The sequence below is a fragment of the Doryrhamphus excisus genome, linkage group LG14 (assembly GCF_037039965.1).
Source record: "Doryrhamphus excisus strain RoL-2023G ecotype Guam linkage group LG14, RoL_Dexc_Guam_v1.1, whole genome shotgun sequence".
In the NCBI taxonomy this organism is placed as follows: Eukaryota; Metazoa; Chordata; class Actinopteri; order Syngnathiformes; family Syngnathidae; genus Doryrhamphus; species Doryrhamphus excisus.
Window position 1 is genome coordinate 4548592 of NC_136370.1, and position 12598 is coordinate 4561189.

Genomic DNA, 12598 nt, shown 5'->3' on the forward strand with positions numbered 1-12598 from the left:
TACAGAAAGCAGGAAGTGAACAAATGTAACGGTTACTGATTGTAAAAGTACCAGATGGAGGGGTAGGATTTAATAAGCTTTGCTTCTTCCTACTCCTTTTGGACATGTGGAACTGTGAACTGATTATGTGATGCACTTAACTGTAATCTGATGCATGTTCAAATGAAATGAAACCATTACCATTACCATTACCATACTGCTATACAAGCGGTACACTGACTAATCTACAAGTTTCATTTCTACAGTACTGTCCCTTGAGAAGATATACTATGTGTTACTTTGCTTCCATTATTTCTCATTCCTTCCTCTATCTGTCATCACCTTTCCTTTCTCCAACTGCCTGCTTCATGTGTTGCAGCGTGGTTCTGTTTGACCTGCTGGTCAACATCCTTTGCCACAATCTGGCCGAGCCCGCCTATGAGGCCGAGGTGGCCCAGCTGGAGTACAAACTGGTCTCCGGAGAGCACGGGCTGGTGATCAAGGTCAAAGGATTTAACGACAAACTCCCCGTGAGTGAGTGCAGCTAGACGGATTGGTTTGGTTAGCGACCCATGTCGTAATAAACCACCAGTGGTTCTTGTGCTATTCCACCTTTTTTGTATCATAATGCTCGATTTTGATTAACCCTGAGGTATTGTTTATTTTGGTCGTCGTTTGCAGTTGTCTTACTGAGCTATTGCACTATAGGTGCAACATTCAATGATGCATTGCTTTAGCTGAGCATTATAATTTCTATTAAGGCAGAATATTATACAGCACTTGCATTAGATCAGGCCGTGTACTTTTTCCTCATACATAGCTGCTGTTTCACCTGATCGTTGATCACCTGGCTGATTTCCATGCTCCGCCGGACGTCTTCAGCATGTTCACCGAGCAGCTCAAGAAGACCTACTTCAACATCCTCATCAAGCCTGACAAGCTGGGCAAGTGAGTGCATTTACCCTCCGTTCAAATTCAGTCCTGTGGTGCCTCCTAGTGGCCCAATATATCCCAAATACATGTACATACATTCATCAACCCCTCCTGTCAGGGACGTACGCTTGTTAATCCTGGAGCACTCCCGCTGGTCCATGGTGGACAAGTACCAGGCGCTCATTGCCGGACTGACCAGCCAGGAGCTGATGGACTTCAGCCGGAGGTTCAAGGCCGAGCTGTATGCAGAGGGGCTGGTGCAGGGTAACTTTAGCAGCGCTGTGAGTGCACACCACCCACCAGCTCATTACATACAGAACGGCAGGCACAGATTTAACAGTCAAATGTCATGTATGGCAGTTCACTAAAAAGCCAGAGAGATGCGTCTTTTCTATTTGGGGCGTGAATCATTTTTTTTTGTGTGTTATTTTATGATGCTACCACAGGAGGGTATGAGCTGCAGAGGGGAAAAAGTGAGATGACAAGCGTAGAACCAGAATTGCACGCTTTTGTGACATGGTCATAATAGGGCTGTCTTGAGATATAGGGTATATAGGGCATGCCATGTACGTAGATATGCGGAGATGACAGCCTCCATCTCAGTTTTGTGTTATCAGTGACAAAGTATATTATTAGTATGAACCTTTTCTTTTTACATGACAATTTTTTGACCTTTTAAAACAAAAATTATGTCTTTATTCTCATAATAATCTGACTTTATCGTGTAACATTTACCCAATATAAATTGCTTAGAATTGCTTAGCAACTTAGCCTTAATAAGAGGCAATGTACATGCGCACATCTCGATGGCTGCAGTTTAACCCTGGAACAGATTATTTCCGCCGAGCGTGTTGTAACTGTTTGTGTTCTCTTCGATGTGTACCTAACTGGCCCTTGTTTTCATCACAGGAGTCAGTCGGCTTCCTGCAGTACGTGACAGAGTGAGTCAGCCGCTACTCCTAATGCCCCCTACCCTCATGACAGCTTCAATACACTCACCGATGCTCGTACCTGACATCGGCTGTCATTTGCATGAGCCTCAGTTGTTGAATCCATCATCCCCCCTGTCTACCCCCCCCCCCCCCCCCCCCCAACTCTCTTGACCTGCAGCAAGTTGCAATTCTCCAAGCTGCCAGTGGAGGTGCCGGTGATGTTCAGGGTGGTTGAGCTCCCCCCTCAGCACCACATTTGTAAAGTCAAGTCGCTGAATAAGGGAGATGCCAACTCTGAGGTCACAGTTTACTACCAGGTATGCGCACACATACACTTGTCTTTTTTTCCAAACCAATACCAATAACTTTCTGCTTCTCCAGACTAATGTGATATGTATGGATAAAAATGGGCATATTTCAAACATGGTTGCTAATGGTGATTAATCTGATTAAAATTTGTAATTATGTAAAAACAGTTTATCAAGCCTCGGTTGGGTTCCTTATATTCAGTCCAGTGTCCTGTATGTGATTGTACTGTTATTTTTTTTTATATTTTGACAACTTGGCGGAAAATACATGGGCGTCACAAGATTAAACATGACAAGATTTCTCGTTTACCGGAAACAAGCTCGACTTACTACTGGCAATGTGAACCAGACTCCTGCCCCGTTTGTACAAGGACCGGATAGCGCGTAGTAGCACGCCACCAATGCCGTACTCCCAGAGCACCCCCCAAAGGACGCCACGAGTAGACTGGTTGGGCAAACTCCCAGGCACCCTCGTGATGGTGTAGAGCTGGTCCAGTGTTCCACGACCAGGACAAAAACCGCATTGGACCTCTTGTAACAGAGGTTCGACCAACGGTCGTACCCTTCTCTCCAGCACCCTGGAATAGACTTTCCCAGGGAGGCTGAGGAGTGTGATCCCCCGATAATTGGAACACACCCTCCGGTCACCGTTCTTGAAAACCACCACCCCGGTCTGCCAATCCAAAGGTACTGTTCCCGACTTCCGCGCAATGTTGAAGAGACGTGCCAGCCAAGACAGTCCCTCAACATCCAGAGCCTTGAGGAATTCTGGGCGGAACTCGTCCACCCCAGGAGCTTTGCCACTGAGGAGCGTTTTGACCACCCCAGATACCTCAGCCACGGTGATGGCACTGTCCACGTATGTGTCCTCAGACTCTGCTTCCTCTATGGAAGGTGTGTCAGTGGGATTGAGAAGGGCCTCAAAGTATTCCTTCCACCGTCCGACTACATCCCCAGTCGAGGTCAGCAGGCCCCCGTCTCCACTGTAAACAGTGTGGACCAGGCACTGCTTCCCTTTTCTGAGGCGCCCGATGGTTTGCCAGAAAGTCGTTCTCCATGGCCTCACCGAATCCCTCTCACACCCAAGTTTTAGCCTAGACAACCGCCGAAGCCGCGAGCCGTTTGGCCTGACGGTACCTGTCAGCTGCTTCCGGAGTCCCACAAGCCATCAATGCTCGATAGGACTCCGTCTTCAGCTTGACGACCCTGACCTCTGGTGTCCACCATCGGTTTTGGGGCCTGCCGCCACGAGGGGCCTGGCACCGTTCGCCTTGCGGCCGCAGCTCCAGTAAGCTCCCTTAGCAATGGAGGCACGGAATATTGTCCATTCGGACTCAATATCCTGGTCCTCCCCCGGGATGCAGGTGAAGATCTGTCTGAGGTGAGAGTTGAAGAATGGACGAACGGGAGACTGCCAGACGTTACCAGCACACCCTCACTACTCGTTTGGGTCTACCAGGTCTGTCCAGCATCCTCCCCCGCCATCTAATCCAACTCATCACCAGGTGGTGATCAGTTGACAGCTCAGCCCCTCTCTTCACCCGTGTACCCAGAACATGCGGATGCAGGTTTGATGATACGACTACAAAGTCAATCATAGACCTGCGGCCTAGGGTGTCCTGGTGCCAAGTGCACTTATGGACATCCCTATGTTCGAACATGGTGTTAGTTATGGACAAACTGTGGTTTGCACAGAAGTCCAGTAACATCACACCGCACGGGTTCAGATCAGGGAGGCCGTTCCTCCCAATCACGCCCCTCCAGGTCACACTGTCATTGCCCACATGGGCGTTGAAGTCTCCTAGTAGAACAACAGAGTCACCGGCCGTTCCTCTACCAAGGCTGCCCTTTGTCACCGATTCTGTTCACAATTTTCATGGACAGAATTTCTAGGCGCAGCCAAGGTGTTGAGGGACTCCGGTTCGGGTGCCTTAGAATCTCATCTCTGCTATTTGCAGATGATGTGGTTCTTATGGCCTCTTCGGGCTGTGACCTTCAGCGTTTACTGGGACGGTTCATCTGAGTGTGACGCGTCTGGGATGAGACTCAGTACATCCAAATCAGAGACCATGGTTCTCAGTCGGAGAAGGGTGGAGTGCTCCCTCCGGGTTGGGACTGAGGTCCTGCCCTAGGTGGAGGAGTTTAAGTATCTCGGGGTCTTGTTCACGAGTGAGGGAAGGTGGGAGCGTGAGGTCGACAGACGGATCGGCGCAGCCTCGGCAGTAATGCGGTCGCTGTACCGGACCATCGTGGTGAAAAGGGAGCTGAGCCGGAGGGCAAAGCTCTCAATTTACCGGTCGATCTATGTTCCCACCCTCACCTATGGTCATGAGCTTTGGGTCATGACCGAAAGAACATGGTGGTGGATACAGGCGGCTGAAATGAGTTTCCTCCGTAGGGTAGCTGGACTCACCCTAAGAGATAGGGTGAGGAGCTCAGCCATCCGGGAGGGGCTCAGAGTAGAGCCGCTTCTCCTTCACATCGAGAGGAGTCAGTAGAGGTGGCTTGGGCATCTAGTCCGGATGCCTCCCGAACGCCTCCTTGGTGAGGTGTTCCAGGCATGCCCAGCCGGGAAAAGGCCCTGGGGCAGACCTAGGACACGCTGGAGGGACTATGTCTCACAGCTGGCCTGGGAACGCCTTGGTGTCCTTTTGGTGGAGCTGGAGGAGGTGGCCGGGGACCGGGAAGTCTGGGCTTCCCTACTGAGACTGCTGCCCCAGCGACCTGGGCACGGATAAGCGGAGGAAAATGGATGGATGGACGATTTCTTGTTCGTTTCCTGGGCACAAGGCCTGTGATGATAATAAATTCATTAATTAATCACACAATAAAAAAAAACATTCATTCAGTCATTCATTCATTTTCTACCGCTTATCCTCACGAGGGTCGCGGGGGGTGCTGGAGCCTATCCCAGCTGTCTTGGGGCGAGAGGCGGGGTACACCCCGGACTGGTCACCAGCCAATCACAGGGCACATATAGACAAACAACCATTCACACTCACATTCATACCTATGGACAATTTGGAGTGGCCAATTAACCTAGCATGTTTTTGGAATGTGGGAGGAAACCGGAGTACCCGGAGAAAACCCACGCATGCACAGGGAGAACATGCACACTCCACACAGAGACGGTCGAGGGAATCAAACTTGTATCTCCTAGCTGTGTGGCCTGCATGCTAACAACTCGCCACAATAAAAAAAAATGAATTATAATAATAATTTTGCCGACCTCAATATATTGCCATGTGCATGCGTGACGTTTTCCTTGTCTCTGGCCTCCAAACCGGCAGGAAGAGAGTTGACTCCATGCATTGCTTTCAGCAATTTGGCACGTTTGTTCTGTAGTAAAATGGCATGAATGGAGTGAGCCCACTTCTCAGTCATATAGTCTCTTTGATGGGTGGAGACAAGGCCGTAGTATACACACCGTAGTATACACCAAGTACAGACGAGTGTTACCTCATGAGGAGCAATGTCTCATTCTCATAGACCCATTCTCGTGTCTCATGTCGTGAGCCAAATGTCTTGTGACACTCCTTGTAATGAACCCTTCTTGTTAGAATGAAAATGTAAAATGTATCATTCATAAACCCATGTACAAACTATTATTTAACAATTTTTTGTGTTATAGTCTGGGCCCAAAGCCTTGCGGGAGCATACTCTGATGGAACTCTTAGTGGTGAGTAATATTTTTATGTTGTCAACCCTCCAGTCGTCATTGAGTGGCATGTTGTCTTGTAGATGCACATGGAGGAGCCTTGTTTTGACTTCCTACGCACCAAAGAGACTCTGGGGTGGGTCCGCTTTTACCCTTTATCCTTTCCATTAAACAGCGTTGCCTCATCTTATTGGTCAATTGGACCTATTTTCCTGCTAACCTGCTCTTCAGGTATCACGTCTACCCCACCTGCAGAAACACTTCCGGTGTTCTGGGTTTCTCCATCACCGTGGAGACGCAGGCCTCCAAGTTCAAGTGAGTCAACAACAACACCCCCCCCATGCATGGCCCAACTTAAAACATTTCAGTTACGCTAGCGACAGCTTGACCCTGGAACAGATCGTTCCTATTTCCATTTTTTCTGTGGAGATTCTGATTGGCTGCTAGAACAAAAGCAGTTGCCTGAGTGCATTGACGATTCATGGACAATCCTGCTTCTCAGCACAGAGCTGGTGGAGCTGAAAATTGAGGAGTTCCTCACTTCGTTTGGGGAGACAACACTTGGTGCGCTGACTGAGGACGCCTTTACTACGCAGGTTTGTGTGCTGGGACCTACAAAGCTGTTCTTGTCTATTTGCCTTTCTCAGCCATAATAATAATAATGATAATCATGTGGATTTGCTGGACAGGTGACTGCACTAGTGAAGCTGAAGGAATGTGAGGACACACACCTTGGCGAGGAGGTGGACAGGAACTGGACTGAGGTGGTGACACAGCAGTATGTGTTTGACCGACTCAGCAGAGAGGTGACACAATCACGCATGCTGGTTAAAACATGACTGTATTTTCTGGACTATAAGTCACATTTAGCAAGGTTTCTTTTTTTTTTTTTTTGGAGTGTCCAACAATATTAAATACATGAGAGAAAAAGCCGAAGCAAGACGGGTGGGAGCAATGTTTACACCAGAGATGTCAAACTGGTTTTCATTGAGGGCCACATCACAGTTATGGCTACCCTCAGAGGCCCACTTGTAACTGTCAGTTTAAATGAATACAAATATGAATATAACCTCATGTTTGTTATTACACAATTGCCCATGAATTTGATTATTATAAAGAATGTCAAGGTGACAAGCAGACATTCAAGTATTGATAAAAATATTGATAAACAGCCTAAATTACACATTGTACCCACATTGTCATTGTATCAGCCACAGGGTTCAGCTGGTAGAGTACTTGTTTCCCAACCTGAAGGTTGTGGGTTCCATCTTCTGCCCTGCTGTGATCATGTCGAAGTATCCTTGGGCAAAATACTGAACCCCCAGTTGCTCCCGATGATGCTGTGTCATCAGTAGGTAAATGTAAACAGTGTCAAAGCCCTTTGTGGAAAAGCGCTATACAAATGCAAGACCATTTACCGTATTTCACTCAGAACTTAAATGACATCGGCGAGTATCATAAAATGCTTGTTTGCTTTAACAAGCGGTAAAACACATCTCGTAAACACACTCTTACAGCCACCTTAGGATGCTCTGCTAAACTAAGCTAACCCGCTGGCTTCTATTCACACGGCATAAGAGATTTTTGCCAACGTTTGCCCGTGTTTCAGGTCATCGTTTGGAAGGAGTAAGTTCGGGATGGAATGGGCTTGTGTTTGTAACAGATGTACATCCCCTCACAAATGTTCCTTCTCCTCACGATGACAGCATTTCATCCACATTCATATCATTTCATTCCCACAAGATTACACATTCAACAGCAGATTCCATTTTTACTGGCCAATTGCCCGATTCCATCTGTGATCAATCATAGGGCCCTAATAAAGGTAGCACTTGCTACTTGTTCAAACTACATTCATTCATTCATCCATTCATTTTCAATACCGCTTATCCTCACGGGGGGTCACGCTGGAGCCTATCCCAGCTGTCTTCGGACGAGAGGCGGGGTACACCCCGGACTGGTCGCCAGCCAATCATAGGGCACATATAGACAAACAACCATTCACACTCACATTCATACCTATGGACAATTTGGATTTATGGCCACCGTGCAGCCTGCATATTACATATTGTATATATTTTGCTGTGTAAGTCACACCTGATTGTCACGGGACCAACCAAACTGAAAAAAGTGTGACTTACAGTCTGGAAAATACAGCAACCTGTATTGGCTCTCCAGTCTTTGAACAGTGAAGTTTATTTTCATCATTTTGCCGTTAAACATCACTAGCAATGATTGAGAAATGAAAGAGGGTGTGATTAAAGTGTAGACTTTAGTTCGTGTTATAATTTCTGTCAGATCAGGTTGTAATTTGTGTCTGTCTTGCTCAGTAACATTAGTACCCTTAACAAGGTTTGACAATGTGAAAACACAGAGGGCTCGGTGGACACGTTGCTAATACAGTCGACGGAACTATCCGCAGGCACTCTCCAAATATTAGAGGAGGCGACGTAGCTCCTCTCAAAGCCTTTCATTTCCTTCTTTCATTCACAGTATTCAGCACTTGCTTGGACGCCGACTAATTAGCCGAGCTCGGTCGCTGTCTCAGCAGTGCTTGGGAGTTATTAGTTTAACTCCGACTAAGTTGACTTCTGCTTTCTATTTTCTGAGTCAAAACAAAAAAAATTAAATAGAAATAATCCGTTCCAAGGGCAAAAGCTTGATTTACCTGTCAAGGAAATTCAATTCAAGGTAAATCCTTAACTGCAATACAAGTGTAAAAATAAATTGCTAAAATGGAAAAACATGAAATGCGTTTAATTTTGAATTGTTTTTGTTTTGCTAATCCTTTGATGCTCTCTACTAGAGGTGTAATTTCTGCAAACATTTTGGTTGAATTCTAAATTCTATGACCGCCAATATTGAGGCCCCATCACGTCCAGCAGGAGGGGCTGCTTTGAATGCACAACACCGCCACCTACAAGCCCGGACTGCGACGTCATCTCCCAATTTTGAGGCATCTTTGAGCCTTAGTGGGAGTCTGCGGTCCACTGAGTGCTGTTCTAGTTGATGAATCTGTCGTGCATGTGTTCAGGTGGAGGCTCTGAAGCAGATGAGCCGTGACGAGCTGCTCTCCTGGTTCCGAGAGCACAGGGAAACCAACAGTCGCAAACTCAGTGTGCACGTAAGCAGCGTTCTATTTCACTTTTATCCGTACTTCCTCCTCCTCGTCTTCTTCTTCTTCACCGTGCTCCTCTATCCCTCCAAGGTGGTTGGATTCGGCGTGGAGGAGAATGACAAGGAGATTGCTGACAATGACAACCAAGAAGAGGGCCAAGGGGAGGGTCCAAGCAGCTCTGCATACGGGGAGGTGTCCAAACTGACCTTCCTCCAGCCCTCGCCCAAGATGGCAGGCGCCACAGCCATCATGGACATCCCTACTTTCACTCGGGGCCTCTCCCTCTTCCCTTATCATAAAATACTCAACTGAGACACCAGCGCTCTTGTCGGAGCGGAATGTTACACGTTTTAAAAAGAAAAAGGAGTCATGTGAAAGCTGCTGAGCTCACAGCTCAGAGACGTGCTTTGGAGCGGGGTGGTGTGACAATTTGGAGCGGAGCCGTGTGCACTCGCTATTAGCTGACCTGCTTTTTGCTGTGGAAAGGAATCGTGTAAAGGAATAATTTAATGAGTGATGAGTGAAAGTGCGTGACTTAATAAAAAGAATCACATTTCCACTCAGCGTTTCCTACTGCAACTGCCGGTAAAGGTGGAGAAACAGGATTTATTTTTACTTTTTTTCTGTGTTTTCACACTTCCTGTGTGCTCTTTTTGGATTGTATTCATTCATCCATTTTCTGAACCACTTATCCTCATGAGAGTTGCGGGCATGCTGGAGCCTATCCCAGCTGGCAAGAGGTAGGGTACACCCTGGACTTATCGCCAGCCAATCACAGGGCACATATAGACAAACAACCATTCACACTCACATTCATACCTATGGACAATTTGGAGTCACCAATTAACCTAGCATGTTTTTGGAATGTGGGAGGAAACCGGAGCCAGTCAAATACTGATACTGAGTTAGCTTTGGGGAGGATTTCCATAAATACATGCATTTTTGCCAGGAAGCACAATTTGGTAACTTCAAGTAAAATTATAGTCAATATTGATACAATGAAACAGCAATTTCTTGAGGGCCCTCCTTACTGGAGATACATGCTTGTCATTGCTTGTCCACACAAAGTGTGCAAAAGAAGCTGACCACTCTACCGAGTGATGTGATGCCTTCTGTGCTTTCCAGGGAGATGCCCAATTGTTTGTCCTGTGTGTACGGTGTCGTATTTGGGTCAGGAAGTCCTGATTCAGGCTTCTTCAGGGCTGTGCAACAAGCTGCGACAAGTGCCTCCGTGTTGCCACATCAACTGCTTGGTGGCGGTCCTGCTCCAGTGAACATTTGTGACTTGAATCATACACATATTTCACATTACTGCACTTTTTTTTTAAATCTATAATTTGTGTTTTAATTGCATCCACAGGAAGCCAACCAGGAAAATAACAAGCTTGATGTTTACATGCACGCGTGAATGCTTCAGACAGAAGGTAAATGGAGGGAAAAGATGGCCTGCCCTCATTTTTGTGTGTGTGTCTAAAGCCAATCAGTGCAGCAGGGTGTATCGTCTAAGCCTCTGTAATGTGTCGACACGTTTATTCATTCTGGAGTCGTAATCTCACAGCTCCCCCGCTGGCCTGCCTTTAGCATGGCAGCGCTAGCTGCAAAGCGAGCTCAGCCGCAGGCAGACACAGATAGAGATGCACTTGTTTAAGTAGAACTAGGATAATGCTGCGCATTATACTGGAATTATAGCCAGCATGGACCCCCGCTTGTGGAAGCGTTTGCAGTTTGTTTGTCTCCATCTGGCTCTTGTGGAAAGTCAGTGGCCTCAAATTTAGCCCAGTTTGATAATATAAATGTTGTTACAGTGTTAGGTTTAGCATCCAACCACTAGGTGGCGCCTTGTGTTGTAACGTAGCACTGTTGTAGGTACACATTTATGCTATTTTAAATTGTTTTCTGCAATATAGCATGTTTTTTTATGAAGAGTACATTTACTGAACATATGGTTTTTACTTTTTTGTAAACAAAAAAATGCAGATTGACTTTTTTCATCGCATCCATAATCCATGCATTATCTATAAGGAACGCACTAAGTCTCAAACCATTTATCTAACATTTGAATTATGGAAAGCAGTTGTTCTCAAACCATTTAACACAACTAAAACATGTGTGTTACTTGTCCATAGGTATGAATGTGAGTGTGAATGGTTGTTTGTCTACATGTGCCCTGTGACTGGCTGGCGACAGTCCCTGCCTATTGCCCGTATTCAGCTCGAATAGGCTCCAGCATACCACTGCAACCTTATTGAGGATAAGCAGCACAGAAAATGGATGGATGTAACATTACTGTCACCTAGTGACCAGTGTGGAATACTACATATCATGCCTTGAATGTATCTTCTGAAAGCCCGGTATTTATATTTGAGGTCATTTAGCTAGTTTTATGCTTGAAAATGTTTAATTTAGGCCAAGAACCATGATGTGGTGAGGGACAACTGTATATATTTAATTCGATTTCAGCAAATCTTGGCTTAATTTGACATTCATACCATTGATATATCACATATTTAATGTAGGCGGCACGGCAGTCGAGTGGTTAGCGCGCAGACCTCACAGCTAGTAGACCAGGGTTCAATTCCACCCTCGGCCACCAAGTGTGTGGAGTTTGCATGTTCTCCCCGTGCATGCGTGGGTTTTCTCCGGGTACTCCGGTTTCCTCCCACATTCCAAAAACATGCTAGGTTAATTGGCCACTCCAAATTGTCCAGAGCCCTGAAAGAAGTTTGGGATGGCTCAAAACGCTCAGTTTCAGAGGGCTTTGTAAACCTGGAGGTTTGTGATGTCACACATGGCCGGGCTTCCTTATATGGGCGTGCACTGTAGGCCAGATACACTGTCTGCCCTCCCCCGAGCTCTGCTTCTGAGTTTACGTTGTTGACAATGACTCACAGGAAGTGTTTCTTTGGGTGTAAGGGAACGGTACATTTGTTTACAATTCCTAAAGACACCACCATCAGGCACAAGTGGTTGGACTTCCTGATTTCCTACCAGCAAAAGAAATTATTATAATCTGTAAACAGCATTTCACACTGGACTATTTTGTGAACATGGGCCACTATGCAGCTGGACTAGCCAACAAACTTGGTGAAACCTGACACCTTTCCAACATTAATTGGTCGTGTGGAAGAGTCAGAAGAGTAAGTAGTCAGTAACAATTTATCAGTGTCCCAACTGCTTATTTTGTGTAAATGATGGAACAAAGGTGCTTGTCTGTGTAGCATTGTAGAGGGAGCGGGGTTGCTAATAGCCATTTCCCACCACAATTAGTACCTGAGGTTTTTTTTAAACACTGTTAAGTCCTGCTAAAACGTGTAATGACCACATTACACTTGAGATCAACAAACTCTTTATTGATCGCATTACACTTAACGTGACAGAACGCTAATATGCTAAAGCTACTTACCATTGATACACGTCTTGAAGTAACCTCTTTTCTTGGGAAACAGCACCGAAAGTCATCCTGAGCACTTGGGAGTGTGACCAATCACAGCGGAGGCGGGGTGCTTGGAGGCGGGCCTTGTTGGAAGCATGAAATCCAGCTGTCATAACCCCGCTGCCCCCCCACGGGCAGTTTCATTACAAACCCTTTATCCCGGACTCACACTTGATCCGTCACGGCCACCCCGTCACTTGTCACTTATCATTCATGAGCTACAAGTGAATATTTAAC

At 46.5% G+C, this 12598-nt stretch overlaps 1 protein-coding gene across 1 annotated transcript in view; it reads left to right on the forward strand.

Annotated features, from left to right (window-relative positions):
- LOC131140033 (nardilysin-like) overlaps positions 1 to 9487 on the forward strand; it is a 38483-nt gene extending 28996 nt beyond the window's left edge. Inside the window, exons 20-31 of the mRNA XM_058090099.2 lie at positions 359 to 509; positions 800 to 927; positions 1031 to 1193; positions 1822 to 1853; positions 2023 to 2161; positions 5784 to 5831; positions 5894 to 5946; positions 6042 to 6125; positions 6313 to 6406; positions 6500 to 6616; positions 8845 to 8934; positions 9019 to 9487. Coding sequence (XP_057946082.2) covers positions 359 to 509; positions 800 to 927; positions 1031 to 1193; positions 1822 to 1853; positions 2023 to 2161; positions 5784 to 5831; positions 5894 to 5946; positions 6042 to 6125; positions 6313 to 6406; positions 6500 to 6616; positions 8845 to 8934; positions 9019 to 9240 — 1321 coding nt within the window. The 3' untranslated portion in view covers positions 9241 to 9487. The remainder of the gene's footprint in view (positions 1 to 358; positions 510 to 799; positions 928 to 1030; positions 1194 to 1821; positions 1854 to 2022; positions 2162 to 5783; positions 5832 to 5893; positions 5947 to 6041; positions 6126 to 6312; positions 6407 to 6499; positions 6617 to 8844; positions 8935 to 9018) is intronic.
- The last annotated feature ends 3111 nt before the right edge of the window (positions 9488 to 12598 follow it).